Source organism: Crocodylus siamensis, chromosome 10, assembly GCF_052110815.1.
Source record: "Crocodylus siamensis isolate JL-2025a chromosome 10, ASM5211081v1, whole genome shotgun sequence".
Classification (NCBI taxonomy): Eukaryota; Metazoa; Chordata; order Crocodylia; family Crocodylidae; genus Crocodylus; species Crocodylus siamensis.
In genome coordinates, this window is record NC_143404.1 from 42,652,226 (window position 1) to 42,679,592 (window position 27,367).

Below are 27,367 nucleotides of genomic sequence, written 5' to 3' on the forward strand. Positions count from 1 at the left end.
CACCAAATGCCCTGATGGAAAATATGTAGGAGAAACCAAGCAATGATTGTGCACCAGAATGAACACACGCTGAAAATCTTATCAAAGACGAGAATATCCAACTACCTGTGAGGGCACACTTCTCACAGGACAATCACTCCCTCTCCGATCTCAGTTCTGTTCCTCAAAGGGAACTTATAAAACACCTTTTGTAGATGGGCATACAAACTTCACTTCATAAATTTGTTGAATACAAAAAACCATGGACTCAATATAAACATTGGATTTATGATGCATTACAACCTGCATGACATCTGATTCACCAGGTACCTCTTACACTTTTCTTTTCCCCCACCTTCTCTGCCCTCCCCCCTGCCTCCTTTTCTACTCTTTGCCTTCCTAATTTCCAGCTATTTCCTTTATCACAGACAGCCTCTTTGCTACCTTGAATCATTACCACTGTAGTGTCTCCCTTACTGTTGGCCTTTCTTCCCCTGCTCCCTTCCCTGCGTTGCCTTTTTGTTTTTCTAATTTCTACTTATTTACATTCTCGCTGATATCTTGCCCCACTTTTAGCCTCTCTCATTCCTTGGAGTCTCAAAACCACAGAGAGTCCCTATGCCTGAAGAAGAGTGATTTGTCAAAAAAAAATAAAAATAAAAATCACATCTATTCAAAGAGCCTTGCCTGCCACACATCTCTTAGCAGCTTCTCTTGTATTACATTTGTTAACAGTATGAACTTCCACTGTTGAACTGTATAATCCACTTCGATTATACAGCTGAAATCTGCTATTATGCCTGGTCTCCCTCCAGCTACGTAAATTGCTAGCTTTCTAAGCAGCACATTCCTTCTCTCTCTCTTTGGTGATGTGTTATACTGTACATTAAAATTTTCTAATTCTGTTCCTGTGACTGATAGTATCATTCATTGCAATCTGCCACTAGTGACTTCTTTTACCTGGTTTCCTCTCAGCTTTGGGTTCTTGAATAATATTGCTACCACTGCTGCCTTGTTCTTGCTTGTTCCTGATCATCAAGATGGTCCCCATCTCCATCTTTTCTTGGAATGTTTATAATCTCTCTCCCCTGGTATATCACATTCTTGTAGGCAGATTAGGTTTGTCCTTACTTGGTTCAAGACTGGTTCAATCTGTTCCAATCTTTTTCTTGTCAGGATACTCCTGGCATTAAGCAAAACTTTTGTCAATGTTATTTATGATTGTACCTGTTCCTTTAAGTTTTGTCCATGCTTGCTTTGAGCTGAGTGTGCTAGCCCCTTTAAGGTTCATCTGTGCAACTGCTCAGGGTGGTTGACTTCTCCCTCTCTCTCACTCACATCCCTGTAGCCTTTGAAGCTGCCAGATTGAGGGACTGGCCCAGGCTAACATTCTAAGGGACAGCCAGCATGGGTTTGTTGCAGGTAGGTCTTGTTTGACCAATCTCATTTCCTTCTATGACCAGGTGACCTATCACCTGGACAAGGGAGAAGAGATTGATGTCATATATCTTGACTTCAAAAAAGCTTTTGATCTGGTATCCCATGATCACCTCTTAGCCAAACTGGCCAGTTGTGGCCTTGGCTCCACCACGATCCGCTGGCTGGGAAATTGGCTTCGTGGTCGGACCCAGAGGGTTGTGATTGATGGCAGTCACTCATCATGGTGCCCTGTGACCAGTGGGGTCCCTCAAGGCTCTGTCCTTGGACCCATACTGTTCAACATTTTCATTAACGATGTGGACATTGGAGTCAGGAGTGGACTGGCCAAGTTCGCCGATGACACCAAACTTTGGGGCAAAGCATCCACGCCAGAAGACAGGCGGGTGATCCAGGCTGACCTGGACAAGCTCAGCAAATGGGCAGACGAGAACCTGATGGTGTTTAACACCGAAAAATGCAAGGTTCTCCACCTTGGGAGGAAAAACCTGCAGCACCCTTATAGGCTCGGCAGTGCAACGTTGGTTAGCACTACAGAAGAAAAAGACTTGGGGGTCATCATTGACCACAAGATGAACATGAGCCTGCAATGCGATGCTGCAGCTAGTAAAGTGACCAAAACGCTGGCTTGCATCCATAGATGCTTCTCGAGCAAATCCCGGGACGTCATTCTCCCCTTGTACTTGGCCTTGGTGAGGCCGCAGCTGGAGTACTGCGTCCAGTTTTGGGCTCCACAATTCAAAAAGGATGTGGAGAAGCTTGAGAGAGTCCAGAGGAGAGCCACGCGCATGATCAGAGGTCAGGAAAACAGATTTTACGATGACAGGCTGAGAGCCATGGGACTCTTTAGCCTGGAAAAGCATAGGCTCAGGGGTGATCTGATGGCCACCTATAAGTTTATCAGGGGTGACCACCAGAATCTGGGGGAACATCTGTTCACCCAGAGTGCCCCAAGGGATGACGAGGTCGAACGGTGACAAACTCCTGCAAGACCGTTTCAGGCTGGACATAAGGAAGAATTTCTTTACTGTCTGAGCCCCCAAGGTCTGGAACAGTCTGCCAGCGGAGGTGGTTCAAGCACCTACATTGAACACCTTCAAGAGTAAATTGGATGCTTATCTTGCTGGGATCCTATGACCCCAGCTGACTTCCTGCCCTTTGGGCAGGGGGCTGGACTCGATGATCTCCCGAGGTCCCTTCCAGCCCTAATGTCTATGAAATCTGTGAAATTACTTCTGCATTTAGGAAGGCTTACATACACTCCCTCCCCATTGCTTCCTGCCTTCTGGTCTCCATTTTGGGCTGGAGCTCAGAGGCGTTAGCGGCAGGAAACTGCTCTCTAGCTCTTTGTCCAACCCACCTCCCTCATTATCAGGTTTCTGGTCTTAAGCCGCTGTGTTTTCTTTCTTTTCCAGGCCTGTTTCTTTGGTTCTTTCTCTTGCTCTCTCTCTATTTCTTCCCCATCCCCATCTCCACATCTGACCTTTTTGCTGTCCCCACCTTCTCTTCCATTCCATGTCATATCTCTTCCTGTGCTGCCTCAATCACAGAAATTTCATCCCCACTCCTTCCCTGTTTCACAGTCTTGTGGAGTTTCTTCTACCATTTCTACCTCAGTGTCCAACCCCTGCTCTCCTCCACTCTCTCCTTCTGTAGGTTTTGCTGTTCTTCAGGGGGTCTGACTATATTTGCAAAGGCTTTAGGACACCTACGATACAAGTGTCCCTCTCCTTTACAAAGAGTGCATTATAGGGACTCCTGGCATTCTGTTGCTCTGTGCCCTATCCCTTCACATATTCAACACACTGTGGGGGCAGTGTGTAAGCAGGTGCCCCATCTTTCTGCATTTGTTGCACCGTTTTGGTTGCCCTTGGTACATTATAAAACCCCAGTGTGCCCTGATCTGCATCACTGATGGGAGATGCAGCACCCCACCTGGGCTCCACGTGTTTGCTTGTAACACTGTTTGTGTCCTCCAGGATTCTATCCAGATACTGTATTTGTCCCTTACTTTTTCTACTGATATTGCCCTTTAGATGTAGTTTTCCAACTTTCTGTGTCTTTTTTGTCTCTAGTATAAATCTCTGTGTACATTCGAACTATAATCACTCTCTCTTGACTTTTTCCCTGCTATGAACTTCATCCCTTCATCTCTTAATTCCTCCCTGCTATGTTTCTTTGCATATTTCTTCCAAAAGTTCTCATACGCTTCTCCATCCCGGTAAGTAAATTTCTAAGTCTTTTAGTTTGAGAGAGCAATCAGGTGCCTGCACCTCCAAAATCTCAAACCGTACCTTTTCTAGGAAATCATCCATTTGTTGTCTGTCCCATCTGCCTCCCATTGCTGATTTAAAGTTGCCTTTACCTGTTGTTCCTGTTCCTCTCTAGCTTTTCTCAGTGCCTCTTCCATGTTTTTCTGCCATGCTAATCCCAGTGGGCTAGCCTGCTGTTGTGCTCCCACTGTTCTTTGCTTCTCATCCAGTGTACTTTCTCCTGCTTCATCTCCCATTCTCCTCTGCTCCTGGTGGGGGAGGCTGTGGACCACCAAACCAGGTGGCACCCACAAGGACAGTCCAGCCTGAAGAAAGAGAGCTTTGGGAACGTGAAAGACAGGGGGTGGACAGCGATACGGCACAGGTAAGGAACGGGAAGGTTAGAGACAAAAAGCCCTTTAGGACTTGGAGCGAGGGGGTAGCAAAAGCACCAGTCACAGGGCTCAAGTGCCTATATACTAATGCTAGGAGCATGGGGAACAAGCAGGATGAACTAGCGCTCCTGGTTGCACTAAACGACTACAACTTAGTGGGGCTGACGGAAACCTGGTGGGATCCATCCCACGACTGGGCGGTACATATTGAGGGCTATAGATTGTACAGAAAGGACAGAGTGGGGAAAAGGAGGGGAGGGGTTGCGCTCTATGTTAAGGAGCAATATACATCAACCCTCATCAAGACAGAATCAAAGGATGAGGAAGTAGAAGGACTGTGGGTTAGGCTACATGGGGGGCAAGGAGAAAAGGATTTGGTGGTAGGGGTCTGCTACAGACCCCCACATCAAGGGGAAGAAATAGATTTGGGGCTCCTGAGGCAACTCTCAGAGACCATAAAAGCTAAAGAGGCGGTGGTCATGGGGGACCTAAACTACCCGGACATCTGCTGGGAGACACAGACAGCAAAGTCCCACCGCTCACGCAGGTTTCTAACCTGTGTACAGGACCTCCACCTGACGCAGGAGGTACATGGTCCCACTAGGGGGAATGCCTTACTGGATCTGGTATTGGCAATGGGGGATGACATAGTAGGGGACCTACAGATCGGTAGCCATCTGGGGGACAGTGATCACCTAAAAGTACAATTCAACATAAGATGTCGAGTGGGTAAGGTAACCAGTAGGGTGAACGTGCTGGACTTTAGGAAAGCTGATTTCAGCAAACTCAGGCGATTAGTGAAGGATGCACTGCAGAGTAGTAGTTTTGAAATGATGGGAGCCCAAGAAGGGTGGCTGTGCCTTAAGGAAGCTATCCTTCGAGCACAAAGCGAGACGATCCCCGTGCGAGGTAAAAGAGGGAAAGGGGCCAGGAGGCTTCCCTGGCTGACCAGAGAAATCCAGGGCAGACTAAGGGCCAAAAGGGGAGCACATAAAAAGTGGAAACAGGGAGAGATCACCAAAGAGGAATATACCTTTTCTGCTCGTGCTTGTAGGGAGGCAGTTAGACAGGCCAAAGCTACCATGGAGCTGAGGATGGCAACCCAAGTAAAAGACAATAAGAAATTGTTTTTTAGATATATAGGGAGTAAAAGGAAGGCCCAGGGAGGAATAGGACCCCTGCTAAATGGGCAGAAACAATTGGTGACGGACAGAGGGGACAAGGCTGAACTCCTCAACGAGTTCTTCACCTCAGTGTTCCTAAGCGAGAGGCATGACAAGTCTCTCACTGGGAGTGTAGGGAGGCAGCAGCAAGGCACCAGACTTCCATGCGTGGACCCTGAGGTGGTGCAGGGTCACTTGGAAGAACTGGATGGATGCCTTTAAGTCGGCAGGCCCGGATGAGCTCCATCCGAGGGTACTGAAGGCACTGGCCGACATCATTGCAGAGCCACTGGCGGGAATATTTGAACGCTCGTGGCGCACGGGTCAAGTCCCGGAGGACTGGAAAAGGGCCAATGTGGTTCCCATTTTCAAGAAGGGGAGGAAGGAGGACCCGGGCAACTATAGGCCAGTCAGTCTCACCTCCATCCTTGGCAAAATCTTTGAGAAAATCATCAAGGCTCACATTTGTGAGAGCCTGGCAGGACAAATTATGCTGAGGGGAAACCAGCACGGGTTCGTGGCAGGTAGATCGTGCCTGACCAATCTAGTCTCTTTTTATGACCAGGTCACAAAACGCCTCGACACAGGAGGAGGGGTGGATGTCGTATACTTGGACTTCAGGAAGGCCTTTGATACGGTATCCCACCCCATACTGGTGAACAAGTTAAGGGGCTGTGACTTGGATGACTGCACAGTCCGGTGGGTGGAGAATTGGCTGGAGGGTCGCACCCAGAGAGTTGTGGTGGATGGGTCGGTTTCGACCTGGAAGAGTGTGGGCAGTGGGGTCCCGCAGGGCTTGGTGCTTGGACCGATACTCTTTAATGTCTTCATCAGCGACTTGGACGAGGGGGTGAAATGTACTCTGTCCAAGTTTGCAGATGACACTAAGCTATGGGGAGAAGTGGACACGCCGGAGGGCAGGGAACAGCTGTAAGCAGACCTGGACAGGTTAGACAAGTGGGCAGAAAACAACAGAATGCAGTTCAACAAGGAGAAATGCAAAGTGCTGCATCTAGGGAGGAAAAATGTCCAGCACACCTACAGCCTAGGAAATGACCTGCTGGGTGGCACGGAAGTGGAAAGGGATCTTGGAGTCCTAGTGGACTCCAAGATGAACATGAGTCGGCAGTGTGACGAAACCATCAGAAAAGCCAATGGCACTTTATCGTGCATCAGCAGATGCATGACAAATAGGTCCAAGGAGGTGATACTTCCCCTCTATCGGGCGCTGGTCAGACCGCAGCTGGAGTACTGCGTGCAATTCTGGGCGCCGCACTTCAAGAAGGATGCGGATAACCTGGAGAGGGTCCAGAGAAGGGCCACTCATATGGTTAAGGGCCTGCAGGCCAAGCCCTACGAGGAGAGATTAGAGAAACTGGACCTTTTCAGCCTCCGCAAGAGAAGGTTGAGAGGCGACCTGGTGGCTGCCTATAAGTTCGTCAGTGGGGCACAGAAGGGAATTGGTGAGTATTTATTCACCAAGGCGCCCCAGGGGGTTACAAGAAATAATGGCCACAAGCTAGAAGAGAGCAGATTTAGATTGGATATTAGGAGGAACTTCTTCACAGTTCGAGTGGCCAAGGTCTGGAACGGGCTCCCAAGGGAGGTGGTGCTCTCCCCTACCCTGGGGGTATTCAAGAGAAGGTTGGATGTGTATCTAGCTGGGGTAATGTAGGCCCAGCACTCTTTCCTGCTTATGCAGGGGGTCGGACTCGATGATCTATTGAGGTCCCTTCCGACCCTAGCATCTATGAATCTATGAATATGTGTTGTCACTCTCATCATTGCTGCCTCTCCTGTTGCTCTCATTGTCACCTTTCATCCTTTCTTTTCCACCTTCATCCACTCTCCATCTGTCTCCAGATCTTCATTTCCATTATTCAGCTCTTTTTATACCTCATGATTACTTGCCACCACTGCTGTTGTTTTGAGCTTTGGGTCTTCTTTCTCTACTCCTTGCAAGTTGATGTTCTCTTGATCCCTTTCTTTGCCTTTAAGGCAAAGATCAGGCTTTCAATGCTGATGGGTACCTACCACAAGAATTGGTCTGTGTAGCCCATTTGAATAAAATACAGTGGTCGTTGTGCTCAACCCTACTCAGCATCAACTTTTTCAAGTCACCACAACATCAAATACATCTGACTTTCTTTTCATTCCCACAGTTGAGCAGTACCTTTCTTTCCCATTTCCAATAATTTTTGTTTTTGTAGCAGCCTTAAATGTCTAGCAAATGCCACTGAACTTTTTATGTATCTGAGAGATGCTGTTGCCCCCTCTCTCAGTGTGATCAGTCTTGCTCTTCCCTCTGTGGGGTAAAGGTGGACCAGCTTACCTTGTGCCTCACCTGCATATACATTTTTGGAGCGTCCCAGGTCTTGTGACAAGTACACCTGGTGCCAGTCATGAGTGGGGAGCTGATTAGCACATGAATCCTTTGTGGGAGTGTGACAGGAGTATCGATATTGGAGCCTTTCTGGGAGTAGCTCCGCCCTTCTGTAATGGGCCAACCGCCTGCTTACTCGCCTGCCATGCCTTGATCTTACTTGCTTAGAAGATGGTTGTAATCAGTGGGAGGCTGCCCATTTTTCTGCACCCCAGTGACACGGGGCGCTACCTGCGGCTCCTTTTCCTCCCCCACACCGCAGCCCAAGCCTCGCAGATGGAGTTGACGTGGTTTGACCTGGGCCCTGTTGTTTTCTGGCCCCGTTCTCTCTCTCGCTCTGGGGCTCCTCGCCGCCCCCTTCTCTCTCTCGCTCTGGGGCTCCTCGCCGCCCCCTTAGCTCCAAGGCTTCTCCCTACTGCCCCCTCTCGCTCCGGGGCTCCCGGGCTGGGGCCAGTGCGCCCCCAAACAATGCTGCGCCCTCTCCGGTGCCAGGACACCCCACGCTATCGTGGAGCTCCTATGAGGCCTCCTCCAACCCCTTATAGCCTCACCTGGTCCTCTGGTCAAAACAGTAAACATAAAGCCCCTGGGCTACAACAAAGAAACCAGACTGTCTGGTCGAACAAAAATCTACTCCCTGCTAGAGAGCGAGGGAGCTGGGGAAGAAGGGCTCCACTAACCCCAGCAGTGACCAGGGCACACTCTCATGGCCAGAGTCCTCCCCTCTGTCTGTCCGAGCTGAGTCCCTACTTCCACGGCTGCTGGAGAGGGACTGCCCTCCTGGCCTCCTACCTGGGCTTAAGAAGGGATAAGCCCTGCCCCTTTCTGGTCAGCTGGTTTTACCAGTTGCCCCAAGAACCAGCATCTGTGCAGCCCTGGTGACTGGCAGCTGAGCCTCGCCCTTTGTGCCACTAGGGGTCTCCCCAGAGCAGTCTCCACTCTCAGGCGCAGGGCACCTGAGTGCACTGTGGCAGGGAGGTTTCTGGAGTACACGTAAAACTGAGCAGTGCTGGGCTGTGGGGTCACCATGGTTTGAAATGCTTTGGACTCTGCTGGGGCCTGGCCCAGTGAACCATGTAAGTCATGAGCAGGGGTCCTGGTTTTCCCTGATTTAAAAAAAAATAAAAATAAAATTGCAAATTCTCTGATTTTAAAAAAATCCTATATTCTCTGATTTAAAAACCTCAAAATCCGTAATTAAAATTAAAAGCCCCTCACTCCCCCACACAGCCCCTAGTCCTGTTGGTGTCTCTTCCTCACCCCCCCTGTTCTACTGGAGGGGGCCCCAGCTGCCAGGGCTACAGGGCCAGGGACCTGGGACCATCTCCGCCTGCCCCAACAGAAGGCAGTGGCTGCTGCACCAGAGTGGAGCCTGGCTCTCTGCCTGCTGTCTGCTGCAGGTTTGGGGGGGGAGGGACAGCTCCCTGCTGTTGCGCACACTCCCCGGAGCAGGGGAAACCTGTGCTCTCCAAATCTGTGCATGGGGTGGGTGGGCATGGGCTCCCCACTGTGGTCTTCTGTCCTCCCCTGGGGCCTCTAGCTCAGCGGGTGCAACCTGGTGCTTCAAGGTGGAATGGGGCCAAGCAGGAAAGCTGCTTGTGGCTGCAAGCTCCGTGCTGCCCTGGTGAGGTGAGACAGCAGCAGTGAGGGGCAAAGCCCCTTGCTGCCACCCCAACTGCTGCCGCGCACGCAGGGGATGCATCGCCAGGGCAGGGCGGAAAGAAAACTGGCAAGCAGCTTTCCTGTGTGGCCCCATTCCACCCTGCAGCGCTAGGTCCCAGCCAGCTGCCAGGTTGCGACGCCTTGGAGGAGGGCAGCAGGGTGGGAGCCCAAGCCCTTGGGAGGCAGCCCACCCATGCCCTGTGCACAGATTTTGGGAGAACAAGTTCTCCCTGCTACTGCAGGAGTACACCCACTGGCGGGGAGCTGGCCTCACCCCCCCCACCCGTGAATGAGCTGCCTGCAGCTCCGTCCAGCTTCCCACTGGGGCCCCAAGCCCTGTGCACCCACCAGCTGAGCAGCAGCCCAAACCCCAGGCATCCCCAACTCCCTTCCACCCTATGGGGGCCCTAATCCCCTCCCCCCTGTACCTGTCAGAGCTGACAGGCATGGCACCCCCTACCTGACCGCCCTACTTCTGCTCCCTGTCAGCCTCCCTGCTGGCTGGAACTCTGCCAGCCTGCAAGAGCTCTTTGCAAAACTGCAAAATCCGTGGGTTTCTCCACTAAAATGAAAGATCCCAGTTTTCCTGCAGGAAAGGGGGAAGTCCATATTTTTCTCCATTTTTCCTGGGAAACAAAAAAAAAAAAAAAAAATCCCAGACCCCTGGGCACGAGCCTTTTGGTGCTGGACTAATATACCTAGTACTATGTGCTGAAACTTGCAGGAGTTTGCAACACGTTGAAATTCATTAATTTTGTATAAACTTACCCTTAGTGATTTGCATATATGCAAGTTTCTATGAGTGTATTTCTTGCAAAGTCATTTTTTTTTATCCTTTGCACTTGAAATTAGCAAGGGGAAAATTGAGGGCAGACAGCTGTTCTGGTTCTGACTCTCTGCCCCTGAGTCTGTCAGGACCAGAGTCAAACCCACAGCAGTGTCCTGTCCGCTTCTGCAGGTCCTGCCCTCCCCTCTGTTCCATAACCCCCCTTACTGTCACACATAGCTCACTTCCTTCTACCTTGTGCTGGGGAGGGAGCAGAGCCTGAACAGGGTCTGATGGTCAGGTGGGTCAGGAAGACTGCAGAAGGAAGGCAAGAGGGCCACTTGATGCCCCCCAGCCACCTGACCCCTTCCCCACCACAGCCACTGTTTTCCTTGCTGTAGCAGTGGGCGGTGGATGAATTCAAGACAATTCTCCAATAATTAGTTTCTGCACCTGGAAAATTGTAACAAATTTATAAATTTTCCATATATAGAATTTAATTATTTGGTGGTCATCTTAGATGCAGGGTTGTCTTGTATCCAAGTAAATACTGTAAGTGGGAGGTAACATACCTTCCATTGATTTATTCAATGCAGTCACTATGTGTAAATTTGAAGTGAATTAATTGATCTGAACCAGTGTAAACTTCACTGTAAACTTCATAATGGAATAAACAGAGATGGCAGCATGACTGGTAAATGTTACTGAACACTATATATAGCTTTCTTCCCTTATTTACAGACACTTCCTACCTGCAAGATTAACACAGTTGTAAATTTGAAGTGAATTAATTGATCTGAACCAGTGACTGAAAAGTGTGTGACTTTGTACATGTCATCTATGTCACCCTTTCCCACCTGTTGTGTCCTCACCACTTTTACTTCTTATGCAAGTATTTGCTCATCCAGGACAAATAGTGATTTTTTTTTTAAGCTTATATCCTTTTCTGAGCCACAAGTCAATCTTTTCTAACACTGAAAGGATAGTTGCTTGTGGGGGAGTGGAATATTTTGGTGCTACAGAATATACTGTTAGAGATACAGATTGTGTCATGGGACTCGTAAATGACTTTGTTTTCATCTGTTCATCAGGCATTTCACGACCTCGGTCAGACAGTGCTCCCCCCACACCAGTAAATAGGTTGAGTATGCCGCAGAATACTGCTGTCAACACAACTCCACCTCATAACCGAAGGCATCGGGCTGTGACTGTGAATAAGGCAACAATGAAAACTGGCACTGTAAGCTATTTTAAGCACTAAAATAGGTTTGAATAAATACAACATTTCTTCAGATAACAATGGTGTATAATGTTTCTTTTGCTCAAATAGGTAAGCACTACTCACACGTCAAAAGTGCAGCAACAGGCATCCTCCACCTCACCATTGTCGAGCCCAAACCAGACAAGTTCTGAGCCTCGGCCACTACCTGCACCTCGAAGGCCAAAAGTTAACAGCATCTTGAACCTCTTTGGATCGTGGTTGTTTGATGCAGCATTTGTTCACTGTAAACTTCATAATGGAATAAACAGAGATGGCAGCATGACTGGTAAATATTACTGAACAATATATATAGCTTTCTTTCCTTATTTACAGATGCTTCCTACCTGCAAGATTAACATATGCCTGATCAAAAAAAACATATAATCTAATAAAGCACTTGTACTATGGTTAACCCCTTCCAGCTGAACTAACATTTTACAAGCATCTTTATTAGCAGCCCACAAGCGGTCTTTTTTGTGAGTTTCAGTTTTATTTAAAAAATAAAATGTCACTTTGCTATAGAGTCACCTTCCTTGCTGAAATAAGTATGACTAGTTAGATAATCTAGCAGTCGCTATTATATTAGCTGTATTGATAAAGGAAATACAGTATCCTGAGTAAGTTTCCTTTTCTAACTTGGAAAGGCATCAGTTTGAGTAAGAGCATTAATTTTATAATAGCGGTACTTTGATAAATTCATATATAAAAATTGTCAAGCATCATTGCAAATGCTCTTTATCACAGAACTTCACTTGACCTTATTATAGGAGAGCTTACCTTTCTCTTGAGTTTTTAGGATGTTCCTTTTGTAGTGATGATTAATAGCATTTAATTACATGGGCTAAATAGGTTGTTTTCGGTCCTCTTAACTTGCTAGGTTTTGGGTCATTATTATATATTGTTTGGTTTCCTTGTTTAGATCTGTTTGAGATATGTTAGCAGAAATAATACTCCATGTATCAGAAGAAGGCTGCAGTTGAGTAGCAGTCCCTTATACTGCTAATATTCTGCATTCAGGAAAGAGTACGTCCCCCTCCAACACAGAATTTGTATAGAAAGGCCCATTTAATTACTGTTTCACAGACCCTCCTACCTGCTGCATTATCTTGTTAGCTTATAAGATGAAAAAGGCTGATCTGCAAATGAGATGTAGGTTTGTAGCAGCAAGTCTGGGTTTAGAGGTGGGACACCGTAGTAGCTGACTGAACTGACTAGTTTTCATGGATATTCTTGCCAGAAAATGCATTCTCAGATGAGCTGAGATATTTGAGCATAATTATATGATGGTCTTGCAATGCTTGTTTTAAGTATTTCAGGCACCATGCAGCTTATTTTTCAGAAATGTTCAGGACTTGCAGTGCCCATTGATTTGAACTTCTGTGGAAGCCAGTTCAGTTATTCATGTCAAGACAAGTTAAAACTTAGGGAAGCTTAATACATTGAGTGTATATTCAAAGTTCCACATTCAGCCAAATGAGCTAATCCAGTTGCCATTTAACAACAGGAATTTTATGCCACTTTAAACACTGAGTTTATTTTTTCATGCAATTGTCTGGCTTGTGACCTGTTAGTCTGACTAATCTTTTAAAGTTCAAAGTTATTCACTAAAACTATAGGTTGAGCATTTGTTGAATAAAATAAACATGTAAATCTGGAGAACACCACACAGTCTGATCTTCCTAATTACTTAGCTGACTTTCTTACAAATATATTTTGCTATATGGTTTAGTTAGTTGTTATAGCCATATTTCCTCCTTATATAAGTAAGTTTCAGGCCACGGGCAAGGGGGGGGGATGGTTTTGGGTGTTAACTAAAGCACCTTCTCTTCCCCAACTACATTTAAGGATATATGTCATCTTCCAGTGCCATCCCCCCAGCTTGTGCTAGCCTGGATAATGGGTCTAAGTATTCTACCAGCAGAGAGAGAGAGAGAGAGATTGTAATGTAGGAGGTAGTTGGATGACTGATGCATTGTAGTTATTTTCCAGAAACTGGCAATAATTTTCCAGATGGCTGAGGTAGACTTTGCATGTTATTTTATAGTAAATATCCTCTTCCGGTTTGTTTTACTGGTGATAATTGAGTGCCTAGCAGTCCATTTTGTTCTTCCTCTCTACTCTAGAGCCCTCCATGAAAGGCTAACCTTTTGCCTGCTATTTCTGTTAGTAAGAGCTGCTCTGCCAAGAAGCATTTAAGGTACCATGGTCATGGATTACCTTCATAAAAACCTGGATAGAAAGCAACAATCTAGTTGCAATCTGTTTCACTATCTCTTATATCTCTGGAGGCCAGAATGTTCATTTGATGTGTACAGACATCTGTGGAACTCTGAAGTAAGACTGACTATGCAGTTCCTTGGTTTTTAACAAATGTCCATTGTTCTCGTTTCTACAAGGATGCTTATGCGGAGAGAGTATAGTTTGCCAACCTGAGCTATCTTCAGGGCAAGATTGCTTAGGTTAATCCTGTCAGCTCCTCAACACAAACAGTCTGTTTTCTTCTCCCCTAAGGAGACTCCAGCACTTCGCTTTCTCATGAACTGTTTCAGTGTGGCTTAAGAATAACTAAAGGAATTTATAGACTTGCACTAACATAATAAAGGTTTGACTTGCCAAGTGTTTGACTATTTCAAGGCCAGTGTGTAAGTGGATTAGTTGTTTAGTGTAGGCAACACTAAAATGAAAAAGAAGACTGGTGGTGAGCAAGGAGAGGGACATCATTGTTAGACTTGTAGGTAGATAATAAAACCAGCCACAAACTCCCTTTTGTTTTGCAGAAAATGGTTTGGTTTGATACCAGTATCTTAGTTATCAAGACATTCCTTTTGGAATGCTGGTCCAGATCAGATCACTTCCTTGATAGAAGTGAATCGAGCATTATCCTGTGTATAGTGTTAAGCATAAGACTGCCTGTCTACATTGTTTTAAAAACATGGGAAATTTTTGGTGTCCTTCAGTTTGGTCTCACTCTCACTGGACTCCTGTCTGAGCTTTCCCCTTTTATTGTTATCACTAGTACAGTAGTAGCACCTAGAGGCTATTAACTGAGGTCAAGCTTCACTATGCTAAATTCTATATATTCAACAAGAAACAGTCTCTGGTTTGAAAAGTTGAGTCTCTAAATAGACAAGAATTATGATGTTTGGAAGAAAGGGAATATCTTTGTTCCCATTTTATAAATGGAGCTCAGTCATTAGAAAATTGACTTACCTGAAGTCCTTTAGGAAGTATGTGGCAAAACTAGAACAAAAGCAGTTTTTATGAGTCCTAGTCTGGAACTCTGATTGTAAGACCTTTTTGCAGTGAGCTAGATCAGTGGATTTTATGACCTCTATCAGAAAATATGCAGTAGCTTTGGATAAATTAATAAAGATGTTTTGTTGAATTAAGTATTAAAATGAGGGCTATACCCCAGATTATTGCAACTAAGTTTCAGGTGTAATGACCCATTGAGTTGAATAGGGCAGTGCACATTTCTCAATGCTATTTCTTTTTTTCTTTCCCTTCTACCTCCCAAAACTGAAATCTTAGAATCTGGAGCATACTTTTGTGGCTAGGGATGAATTACTTTACAAGTTCTGGAGCTGTGGAACTGAGGGCCTTGATACATGTTTGTTTAGGACACAAATAAGGTGTTAATTGTGCCATAAACAGTAACCTTGCCACAAGTTAAAGTCAATTTATGTCAGACAAGTAACTCACTAAGCTGGCTCCCAGTGCTCAGAGAGCTTTAAAGTGCATGCCAGCCTATATTTCTTGTGGAGCTATAAAAAGCACATTTTCCTCCTCCTCCCTTCTTCTTCCTCCTCCCCACCTCACCTGCATCTGGAAGTAGCATCTGAGAAGTGGGGAACTCATTGCTTCCTGGGTGCTGCTTCCATGGTTTCTTGGCTTCTAGTTGTATGTCTGTTTTTGTTTTAAAGGTGTGGGGTGCAAGGAGCTGACACTGGGGAGAGACCCCCAGTTTGACACTTACAGTCATATCATCACACAAAATAAGGGTTGGAAGGGACCTTAGGAGGTCATCTAGTCCAGCGTTTCTCAACCCATGGGTCACGACTGTAAAGTGGGTTGCATGAATATATGAAAGGGTCACGAACAAACTTTAAAAATGGATTAGACATAAAAATGGATTTTCCTTTAAAGGAGAAAAATGTGAGAAACCATGGCTTTCCCTCTGCAGGCTGTCAGAGTTCCAGCCTGCAAGGGGCTGCTTGGGGGCACCCCATGCTCCACACAAACCCCCCTTCCTCAAGCACCCACCCCATGCCCCACACACTGTGGAGATGGGGCCTGGGGGTGGGAGCAGAGGGCAGCACATCGGGAGGGGAACTGGGTCGAGACTGGCCACTGATGTTTACAGATGGGTCCTGGTACAAAAAATGTTGAGAACCACTGATCTAGTCCAGCCCCCTGCCCAAAGCAGTAACATCCCCAGCTAGATCATCCTAGCCAAGGTTTTGTCTAGCCAGATCTTAAAAACCTCTAAGGATGGAGAGTCTACCACCTCTCTGGGTAACCTGTTCCAGTGCTTCACCACCCTCCTAGTGACAGTTTTGCCTTGTATCCAACCTAAACCTCCCTTGCCGTAACTTGAGACTGTTGGTCCTTGTTTTGTCATCTCTCCTGACTCAGAACAGTCTAGCTCCATCTTCTTTTCAGCTACTTTCAAGTAGTTAAAGGCTGCTATTAAATCTCCTCTAAGTCTTTTTTCTTCTCCAGACTAAATAAGCCCAGTTCCCTCAACCTCCCCTCAGAAGTCATGTGCCCCAGCCCCCTCACTGTTTTTGCTGCCCTCCACTGGACTCTTTCCAACTTGTTCCCATCCTTTCTGTAGTGGGGGGGGGCAAAACTGGACACAGTACTCCAGATGTGGCCTCACCAGTGCTGAGTAGAGGGGAATAATCACTTTTTTTGATTTGCTGACACCACTCCTACCAATACAGCCCAGTTTGCCATTAGCCTTCTTGGCAGAGCAGGGGCACACTGTTGGCTTGTATTCAGCTTATTGTCCACTGTAACCCTCAGGTCCTTTTCTGCAGAGCTGCTACCTAGCCAGTCAGTCCATAGCCTGTAACAGTGCATGGGATTCTTCCATCCTAAGTGCAGGATGTTGGACTTGTTCTTATTGAACCTGAAGAGATTTCTTTTGGTCCAGTCCTCTAATTTGTCTAGGTCTCTCTTAATGCTAGCCCTACCCTCCAGCATATCTACTACTACTCACAGCTTGATGTCATCTGCAAACTTGCTGAGGCACCTGTGGCACTCTATACCTTTAAAAAGCAGGTGTGCAGCTAGGATCCCCAACTGCATGCCTGAGGCCGGTGGAAGTGCCCATGGAAGCATCTTCTGGAAAATGGGGAGCTTCCTGCTCTCCAGTTGCACATACAACTTCCAAGTATTTTGCCCTTCAGCTTGTGTATGAGCTGAAGGCAGGGTTTAAACCTATAAAGTCCTATGGACTTCTGATTTGGTGCTCCCCAAGTGCTGGCAGTGGGCAGTTGTATGACTGGGGTTTGAAGAATTTTATGCCCCCTCCCCAAAGTTCCATGACCTGCCAGAAGGAGAGAGGAACAACTGTTTTGTACATTCTTGCATGTGAAAAATGCTCTGTCATATAATTCCAAAGATGACTTGAGATAAGGAGGCCTTATGACCTGTTTTTACCCTTTCAGTGGCCTTAGGATACACTTCCCAACTTGTGTTTCATTGGACAAGAAAATGTCACAGAAGCCTGTGGCATGATTTTTAGAGGTACTAAGTATTTGACGATCCCATTGACTTGACAGGGAAATGCAGATGGTCAATGTTTTTTATATTTTTTCTTAAACTCACATTTGATGCGTCTAAAGTAAGGTATTCCATTTGATATAACAGAAGAGAACAGTGTTTTCCCCTCTAGCCCAAATATTTTATTTTCAAAACAGGATCAGTTAAAAAAGGGCCCATATAAATGTTAGCTTTTTACATGCCAATTTGGACATTCCAAGTCTCCTCTGCCAGTGTATAATTACACACTTTTTTCTGTTTTATTATGGAATTGAGTTTCACTGAGAGAGTTTAATAGATTGATAATTTAATAAAACATTAAGAAATCTTGTAATTGCAGTGTTAAACTGATATTCGATTTCAGAGAAATGATGTCACATAACTGTTATTTATTCTATCTGCAGATTGGAGGTCTTACATGTGCTTTGTTGGGTGACATAAGGAATGAATATATTTACCTTACTTGCATATCGCACCCACCCCACACACACAAATTAGCCATCCCAAATAAGATACGTGTCTTTAGCAAGGAGGTGTACTGTATTTAGTCAGATCTAAGTTAACCCTAAATCACTGGTGACGCATAGGGGGTGCATGTGCACCCTCTGAGTGTGGAGGTGCATCCCCTATGAAAAGGTGCGCCACTGCCCCCTCCCCCCCCCGGCTGACTGCTGGCGGCGTCTGCGGGTGATCAGCGATTTCCGCTGGCTGCTGCCGACACTGCTGACATCTGCGGGTATTCGCTGACCCCTGGTCAGCACTTGCCACCCTCCTTCCCCCCCACCCCCAACAGCACTAGTGGTATCCGCGGGAGCTCCTTGCTTATCGCCACTGCGCTTCTGCCGCTGCCATGCCTCCCTAGCTGCTGGGGGCACACATCCTTCATGCCCTAAATTTAAGATGAGCCTCCAATAATTAGATTCTATATATGGAAAATTTATAAATTTGCTATAGTTTTCCATGTATAGCATCTGATTATTGGAGGCTTGTCTTAAATTCACTCCCATCCCAATGGTACAGCAGGGAAAGCAGTGGCTGATGGGTGGTGGATCAGGTGGCTCCCTTGGCCTTCCCCCCCACTTCTTCTCCCTCAAGCCTTCCTGCCTCCTCCTCCACCCCACCACCAGCACCACCCTACTCCCAGCAGCACACAGCCTCTGCCCCTCCTGCCCACTCCCTGCAGTTTCTGCCTCTTCTCCCAACCTCCAGCTCCCCACAGTCTCTTTCTGTTTTCCTCTACCACCACCCCATACTGTCAAATGCTGCTTGGGTTCTGTTCTGTTTCAGAGGACCGCATATGGAAGTCCAGCCCTTGGGTCATGCAGCAGCAGCGGTACTGCTTATTGACTGGACAGGAGAGGAGTTTTCCTGTATTCCTTGCTTGGAAGGGAATTTAGCTTGAGTTGGAGCTAAGCTGTTTGTGACCGTAAACCTAGAGTGCTGGAGGGGGAGGGGGGTGGGGGAGCAGAAGCTGCAGAGACCAAGCAGAAGAGGGGCAGGCATCTGACTGGCCCTGACCTGGGTTCAGGGCCAGTCAGAACTGTAGCAGCCACCTGCATCCTCTGCCCCCTTTGTTTTATACATCAGTCTAAGATTTCATAGATGTTAGGGCTGGAAGGGACCTCAAAGATCATCAAGTCCAGCCCCCTGCCGCAGGGACAGGAAGTTAGCTAGGGTCAAAGGATCCCAGTAAGATAAGCTTCCAAGCATTTCTTGAATGAGTCCAGAGTAGGTGCCTGCACAAGGGGCTTTCCCCCCCCCCCCGTGCTAACTGAAGAAAAAATCCTCATCTTAGATTTGAGTAAATATGGCATTTCCAATGCAGGAAGGGAGGTGTGGGGATGCTGGAAGGGGCCCAGTCCTTGTGGCAGTGCAGCCCTGGTCCCTTCTCTACTGTCTGCCTCAAGGCATGTGTGCATCTGCCACCAGCAATGAGCCAGGCAAGGGCTCTGTGGACCCTGATGCAGCTTCTTGCAGCCTCTCTGCCACCTGCTACGAGCAGCCCAGGCTCTGTTGTAGGTGCACATGCCTTGGGGAGGATGGAGGGGAAGGGGCTGGGGCTGTGCTGCCACAGCAAGGATCAGGCCCCACGTGGCTCCCTTGCTGTCTGCCCCTGGCACACCAACATCTTGCAAGTTGATGTTGTCGGTGCATTTGACATTGCTCCAAAATGTTGCCAATCCTTGACCTAGGTTATTTCAACAAATATCTGACCTAAAAAATACTCTGTAGCTAACTTGTACAGTTGTGTACTAGCCAGTTGCCTGTCAAGAGTGGTGGCGGGGGGGCCGGAGAGAGGGTGCTGGGATGGAGTGCCGCCACCTAATGCCCCATACTGCCACTGTTCTGTCTCTGTAGGGAGCAGGGTTGGAGAGACGAGGCCAGCACTTCTGGTCCCGGCTCCTGCACCGTTTGTCCAGTCCTTGGCATGGCTTCGGAATCAAGGCTGTGCTCCCCCACTCTTGGAGCACTCTGATTGGCTGTTTTCCCTCAGCCAGTCAGCGTGAATAAAGTGTTACGGGCAGACAGACAGACTTAGGCTTTTATAATATTAGAATGCTGCTGTTGGTATGAGGTATTTTCTGACATACTATTTCCCAAAGAATTTGGGCCATTTCAAAGAACCATGAGATTAAGTTTACTTGATTCACATTATTTCATTTCCATTCCACAATAGGTTCCTTTTGATTTGTTACTATGTTTGCTTTACTATGTAGCAAAGAAGTGTTGTTCATCCTTCGCAAACCATGACAGCATCCAGAGGGGGAGTGGGGGAGAAGAGAGAAAGGAAGCGGGAAAGAAAAAGGGAGGGAGAAAGGAGAAAGAGAGGAAAAAGGAGAAAGAGGAGAGGGGTGGAGGCTAGGTTGTATGGGTATGCATGTGACTTATAAGACCAGTCTTGCCGTAAACTATCTGCTTCAGCTGGGGCAGGAGAGCGACAAGGACTGGACATGAGAGGTCCTCGGTTTCCTGGCCACGCATTTCCTCAGTGCCTCTGCCGTGCACCACTGCTCTAAGGGCAGTGCTCCACTCTGGACCGATGAGCTCCAGGATGGATGGTCACGAGTGACTGCTTCCACGACTCTAGGTTGATGCTGAAACTCTTTAGGGACATCTTTAGATGGCGTCCATGTACTGCTTCTTTGGTGCTCTGTGAAAGCGTACTCCGTTTGACAGTTCGCTATAGAAGATTTTCTTTGACAGGCAAGTGTCGGGCATTCTTGAAAGGTGGCTGGCCCTCTTAGCTGCGCCAGTTTCAGTAGGGTGTGGATACTGGGGACAGCTGATCTTCTGAGCACCTCAGTGTCTAGAATCTTGTCCTACCACTTGATCTTTAGTATATTTCACAGGCAGCACAGGTGGAAGTGGTTTAGGTTCTTGGCATGATGCTGGTAGATGGTCCAGGTTTCACAGGCATAAAGGAGGGTTGGGAGAATGATGGCCTTGTAAACCTTCAGTTTTGTCAGTATTCCAATGCCTCTATGGTCCCAGATTGACTTATGGAGTCTGCTGAAGGCCAGTCTGGCTTTTGCTAGCTTCATGTTGACTTTGTCATCTATGTGGACTGCATGGGAGAGCATGCTGCCTCAGTAGGCAGAATTGCTGACCACTGACAGTTGTTGGCCTTTAACTGACACATGTGGTTCCTGGGGTGTTGTGCCAGGTGCAGGTTGAAATATCACTTTGTTCTTCTTTGAGTTGATAGCGAGTCTGAAGTTGTTGCAGGCTAATGAGACTAGGTCCATGGACCATTGCATATCAGTCTGAGAGCCTGCATATAACTCTCAGTTGTCAGCGAAGAGGAAGTTGTGAAGCGTAGATGTCTGGACTTTGGAGCTTGCTTGGAGCCTATGCAGGTTGAAGATGTCTTCGTTGAAATGGTACCTGATCCCCATACCAAGGTCGTCATCTCAGAAGACATCTGACAGCATGGCAGAGAATACCTTGCTGAAGAGGGTAGGTGCGAGCACACAGCCCTGCTTGATGCCATTTGAGACTGGAAAAGGGTCAGAGCACTCACCATTTGCAAGGACACATGCCATCATGCTGTTGTGGAACTGTTGAACCATATTGATTAATTTTTTGGGGCATCCATACTTCTTCATGATTTCCCAGAGGCCTTCACAGTTCACAGTGTTGAAGGCTCTAGTTAGGCTGACAAATGTGAGGAGGTCAGTGTTCTGTTCCTGACACTTCTTGGGCCGCAGACACCATGTTGATGGTTCCACATCCTTTTCCGAAGCTGCATTGACTCTCAGGCAGTAGGTCATTTAGATGGTCAGTCAGCTGGTTGAGGAGGACTCCCATGAGAATCTTGCCAGCAGCTGAGAGGAGGGAGATGCCTCTGTGGTTATCACAGAGTTGGCAATTTCCCTTCCTCTTGTACAGGTGGACGATGGAGGCATCCTTGAATTCTTGAGGGACTACATCCTGCGCCCAAATATCTTGGTTCATAGTATCATAGTACTTGGGGTCGGAAGGGACCTAAACCGATCCCCTGCCCTGAGCAGAAACAGGTGCCGGGGTCATATCACCCCAGCCAAATATCTGTTCAGCCTCCTCTTGAAGACCCCTAAGATAGGAGAGAGTACCACCTCACTTGAGAGCCCATTCCTGACCCTGGCAGCCCTAACTGTAAAGTAATGTCTCCTGATGTGCAGCCTGAACCTTCTCTCTAACAATTTGTGGCCATTATTCCTAGTAAGCCTGGGTGGTGCATGGGGGAACAGAGCCTCCCCCAATTCCCACTGGTCCCATCCTGGTGAGTTTGTAAATGGCCACCTGATCCCCTGTCAGCCTTCTCTTACGAAGGCTGAATAGGTTCAGGCCCTTTAGCCTCTCTTCGTAGGGCCTGCCCTGCTGCCCCTTGACCATGAGAATGGCCCTCCTCTGGACTCTCTCAATGCTAGCCACATCCCTCTTGAAGTGCGGTGCCCAGAACTGGACACAGTACTCCAACTGTGGCCTGACCAGTGCTGTATAGAGGGGAAGGATCGCCTCCCTGGACCTGCTTGTGTTGCATCTGTAGGTGCACAGCAAAGATGCGGTTAGCCTTACTGACCGCTTCCTCACATTGGCGGCTCATGTTCATCCTGGAGTCAACAATGACTCCAAGATCCCTTTCTGCCACCATGTTGAGAAGAAGGGTGTTCCCCAGCCTATAGGTGTGTTGAGGGTTCCTTTTCCCTAGATGCAGTACCTTGCACTTGGCTGTGTTGAATTCTAATGTGTTGTCATCCACCCACCTCTAACTTGTCTAGATCTAGCTGGATTCTGTCCCTCCCCTCCCCTCCAGCATGACCACCTTGCCTCACAACTTGGTGTCATCAGCAAATTTGGACAGCATGCATTCCACATCCAGATCTCCGATAAAGATGTTGAACAGTACAGGCCCCAGGACTGAGCCCTGGGGGACTCCACTGCCCACATCCCTCCAGGTCGAGAACGACCTGTCCACCACCATCTAACCAATTTGCCACTCATCTGACAGTGTAGGCACCAATGTTGTGGTTTGTTTGTTGTTTTTTTTTTTTTAAGGGAACATGGTGGGAAACGATGTCAAAGTCTTTCTTAAAGTCCAGGAAGATGACATCCACCCTGACACCCTTGTCCAGGGACTTTGTGACCTGACCATAAAAAGAAAACAGGTTAGTCAGGCAGGACCTGCCCTCAACAAACCTATGTTGGTTGCCCCTGAGAATTACCTCCCCTGCTGGGCCCTTGCAGATGTCCTCCTTTATAATTTTCTCAAAAGGTGTTCCCAAGGACCAAAGTAAGACTGCGTGGTCTATAATTGCCAGGGTCCTCTTTTCTCCCCTTCTTGTAAATGGGGACCACATTGGCCCTTTCCCAATCCTCTGGTACCTGGCCAGTACTCCATGAGCGCTCATAGAGCCGTGCCAGGGGCCCTGTTATGACCCCTGTGAATTCCTTCCGCACCCACAGGTGAAGAAGAGCTTCTGGACCTACTGATTTTAAACATGTCAAGCCCCTCCAAAAGTTCCCTAACTAGGTTGTCCCTGATGCTAGGCATGGCAGTGCCTCCCCTGGGTCTGTCTGCAATTCTAGTGGAGGAGATGTCCTGATCCTTGTTCAGGAATATGGAGGCAAAGAATTTGTTAAAGAGGTCAGCTTTTTCGTTTGCTGCAATCACCAGATTGCCAAGCCTATCCTGTAGGGGCCCCACGTTACCTGGTGCTACTGCCTTACTCCCTATGTATTTGAAAAAGGACTTATTATCCTTAATTCTGGTTGCTAGCCCTAGCACCATCTCTGCCTTGGCCTTCTGAACAGCCTCCCTGTAGTCCCAAGCAACGGAGATGTAATCCTCTGTGATGATAGCCCCTTGCTTCCACTGTTTGTATGCCTCCTTTTTTTGCCCTTAGGCATCCCTGGATGCCTTTGCTGAACCATGGGGGCTTCTTAGCACTCCTGCCCCCCTTGGTGAGCATTGGGACTGACTCCCTTTGAGCTTGGAGGATCGTTTCCTTGAGGAAAAACCGCCCATCTTGGACTCCAATCACATTGAACCTCCGAGACCCCAGTGCCTCTCCTACTAACCTTCTTAGCTTCTTAGAAATTGGTCCTCCTGAAGTTGAGGACTTCTGCCTTGCTGCTTGCTTTCACCACCCTGTGCTGGATAGTAAATTCCAGCAGGCAATGATCACTGTCACCCAGGTGGTTGAGTACCTTCAGAGCCCTCACCAGGCTGTCACCTGTGGCAAGGACCAAATCCAGCAAGGCATTTTCCTTGGTGGGACTTTGCACCTCGTGGGTTAGGTGAAGGTCCTGTACCCTGGCTAGGAACCTACATGAGTGGTCGGACCTGGCTGACTACTCCGAGCAGATGTCTGGGTAGTTTAGGTCACCCATGACAACCACATCCCTTGACTGTCCAGTCTCTGTGAGCTGACCTGAGAATTCCAGGTCCAGCTCATCCCCCTGGTGAGGCAGTCTGTAGTAGTAGCCCACTATCAAGTCCCTTTCTCCATGCCCTCCTTGCATTCTTACCCAGAGCGACTCATTTTATCCCTCCTCTGACCCCATCCTGATCATTGAGGATGTGTATTGCTCTTTGACATATAGCGTTACACCACCTCCCTTGTTTCCCTCATGGTTGGTTTTTCTGTGAGGCCGTGACCACCTAATTTGTTAGACCTCTGCTGGAATCGCATCGGCCACTAGACATTTGTCACTAGACTAGAGCTTTGCCACTTGACATTTGTTGTATGTCCTTTTGGACTTCTGTAATTGTAGGTGGAGCTTCAAATGAGGTGTTGATGGTGATTTGAGGCAGCTTGTGTATGGCATCCATGTTGATGGAGGAGGTCCAGTTGAGGATGGTGCTGAAGTGTTCAGCCCATCTCTGGAAGATCTGGGCCTTGTCAGTTAGCAGCGTGGTCCTGTCAGCGGACAGCAGAGGGGAGGATCCAAGGACCTCATCAAAAAGCTGACCTACCTGCCTAAAGGAGTGAATGACCAATGGATGGTGTTCAAGCTCCCCCTGCTCAGCAAAATGTGCACCACTATCATCAGTATGTATGCCCCTACCATGACCAACTCTGAAGTCAATAACCAGTTCTATAATGACCTTCACTCCGTGATTGCTGCTGTACCGAAGTCTGACCATCTCATCTTCCTTGGCAGTTTTAATGCCAGGATCGGCTCTGACTGCCAAGCATGGGATGGTATCATTGGGAAGCATGGGATTGGAAGCTGCAGTAGCTATGGTCTTCTCTTACTCAGACTATGTGCTGAACACAAGCTCCTGATTACCAACACTGTATTCCGTCTCCCCAATTGGAAGAAAACCTCATGGGTGCACCTTCGCTCCAAGCATGGGCATCTCATCGGCTGTCATCGTCCAAAGAAGGGACAGACGTGATGTCCATGTAACCAAAGCAATGTGTGGTGCCGAATGCTGCATTCATTCGGCACCACACTTATCTCCTTGCTAAAGATCACAATTCAAACCAGACGGTGTTCGCAAGGGTGAAGTGGACTGAAGCACCTCAACACTGCAGAGCTGGTAAATGACAGCACCAGGCTGTCTTTTACAAACCATCTGAAAGATCAGCTTTATATTACACTGCTCCATTGACGCCAACTGGAAGTGGTTCCATGAAGCTATACACTCCGCAGCTCTTGAGACTCTGGAACCAAGCGTCCACAGACACCAAGACTGGTTTGATGAAAATGACGTGGAGATACAACAGCTGCTGGAAGAGAAACGCCTCCACAGAGCCTACCTCTACGATAAGCATCAGCACAACGTGCCTACAGCTTGATATGGTCTCGCAAGCTGCGAGAGATGGTTGAAGAACAAAGCAGATGCGATCCAGCACAATGCTGACCAGCAAGGGAGTTAAAGAATTGTGAATCAAGGCCAGTACAAAGGAACTATACACACCCATTTCAGTCTTCTTTGTCTCCTTTCTGGCAAGGCCCCTAACTTCAACCTAATTAATTGTTTATTTCTCTGTTTGTTTTGGCTTCAGAGGGAAGTTGAGAAGACTTAAGAAAAATATACTGCTGGGGAGAAAAAATTGGGAAAGGAGAACAGCAAGGAAATAATGATTCCTGGAAACTTCACAGTCGGCTCGGAGATAAAGCTTCTGGTCAGACAGGAAAGAATCTTCTTGTATCCTATAGAAAATCTGTTCCTTCCACCTAATCTTCTTGTCAAGGAATGAGAGTTGTTCCTACTGCTCATGTGCTTCTATTAACATGGGATGGCTTTTTTGCCTGTTTAGCCAGTCAGTCTGCAGACTCCTCACTGAGGTGGGACTCTGTTGTGCTACATAGACTGAAGTGACATATTTGCCCCCACAGCAGTTAGGAAGGTAATTCCCAACATAGCAAGCCCTTTCTATATTCAGAAGTTGTATGTTTCTGTGGTGATGGATCCTGAAACCCAGTGGATACAATCACTGCCCCATTCCTGTCAACTGAGATGACCGATTTTGGAATAGCTTTGTATACAACTGAGTACCATCTAGAGCAGTGATTCTTAGGGTTCCATGGCACCCTGTAGTGCCTTGAGATCTTTTCAGGGGTGCTGTGGGGTCCCACACAATGTTAGCACTGTTAGGGTTGCAGACATGACTCACAAAGTAAACCCAGAGATTTCAAATATAAATCCGTAGTTGTGGTCTTTCTGAGTTCTTTGTAACAGAAAAAACTGCCTTATTATTTTTTGTGGTCAAAAAGAAAGTGAAAGCCCCTGCAGGGCTCCTTTCCCTTCAGCTTCCAGAGACAGACTGTTGGCTCCAGTTCTGGCTAGGGCTTATACACCCAGAACCCTGTCCCCTTTTGGGCATGTGCCCTATCAGCTGACCTGGTGGCATTAACCTCTGGCTGGCTGAAAGCCTTTGTCTGGATCATAAATCCTTCCTTTAAAGGGCTCCTTTTACTTTTCTGTAACAAGGTAAGGGCTGTCTGTTGCACTTGGCTATAGCACTTCCTTGAATGACAGTTCTGCAAAATCCAGCAAAACTCCTGTTTTGTCAGGACAGCTGCCTCCAGACCAGGGTTTTTGCTGCCATAGTTAAGTTTCATAGATTTCATAGACATTAGGGCTGGAAGGGACCTCGGGAGATCATCGAGTCCAGCCCCCTGCCCAAAGGGCAGGAAGTCAGCTGGAGTCATAGGATCCCAGCAAGATAAGCATCCAATTTACTCTTGAAGGTGTTCAATGTAGGTGCTTGAACCACCTCCGCTGGCAGACTGTTCCAGACCTTGGGGGCTCGGACAGTAAAGAAATTCTTCCTTATGTCCAGCCTGAAACGGTCTTGCAGGAGTTTGTGACCGTTGCAGACCGTTGGTTGGTGGAGTGTGAATTTTTTTCATCCCTTAGCAAATGTCGCTATGCTGGCAAGACTGTAGGGTAGACCTCAACCTTCAGTATAGTCTTTTGCAACTTCTTGCATTCAGTCGTAGAAGTACTTTCCCTCATGGGCAGCTGACCTTCTTGTACTTCAAGTGCCCTAGGTCACCTTGAGTTCTGAACTACACATTCTGGCTGGAAGAAACTGCTATTTCCTATCAGTAAGCACTGAAATGTTCATATTGCTACCTATGGCTTGCCTTTTCCTCTCCAGTCCTTCTAAGAGTAACTTCTTCTGTCTCTTAAGAAGAATCTCATACCTACTTTTAAGTGAGAAATCAGGGTTTTTTTTGCCTATATCTCTAGAATTAGATGAGCTTAATTAGTTTCCTCTCCAGGGACCAGTTTTCTTCATAGTTTCTAGGGTCAGAAGGGACCTGAGTAGATCATCTAGTCCGACCCCCTGCCATGGCA

General features: G+C 47.5%; 1 protein-coding gene across 5 annotated transcripts in view; it reads left to right on the plus strand.

The window, feature by feature from the left end:
- The window catches only part of RALGAPB (Ral GTPase activating protein non-catalytic subunit beta), a 200,559-nt gene that overhangs the window by 39,586 nt on the left and 133,606 nt on the right, over window positions 1-27,367 (plus strand). For all 5 annotated transcript variants that reach the window (XM_090020643.1, XM_090020644.1, XM_090020645.1 and 2 more), the window contains exons 7-8: window positions 11,129-11,277; window positions 11,368-11,584. In XM_090020643.1, the coding sequence (XP_089876769.1) occupies window positions 11,129-11,277; window positions 11,368-11,584 (366 nt within the window). The remainder of the gene's footprint in view (window positions 1-11,128; window positions 11,278-11,367; window positions 11,585-27,367) is intronic.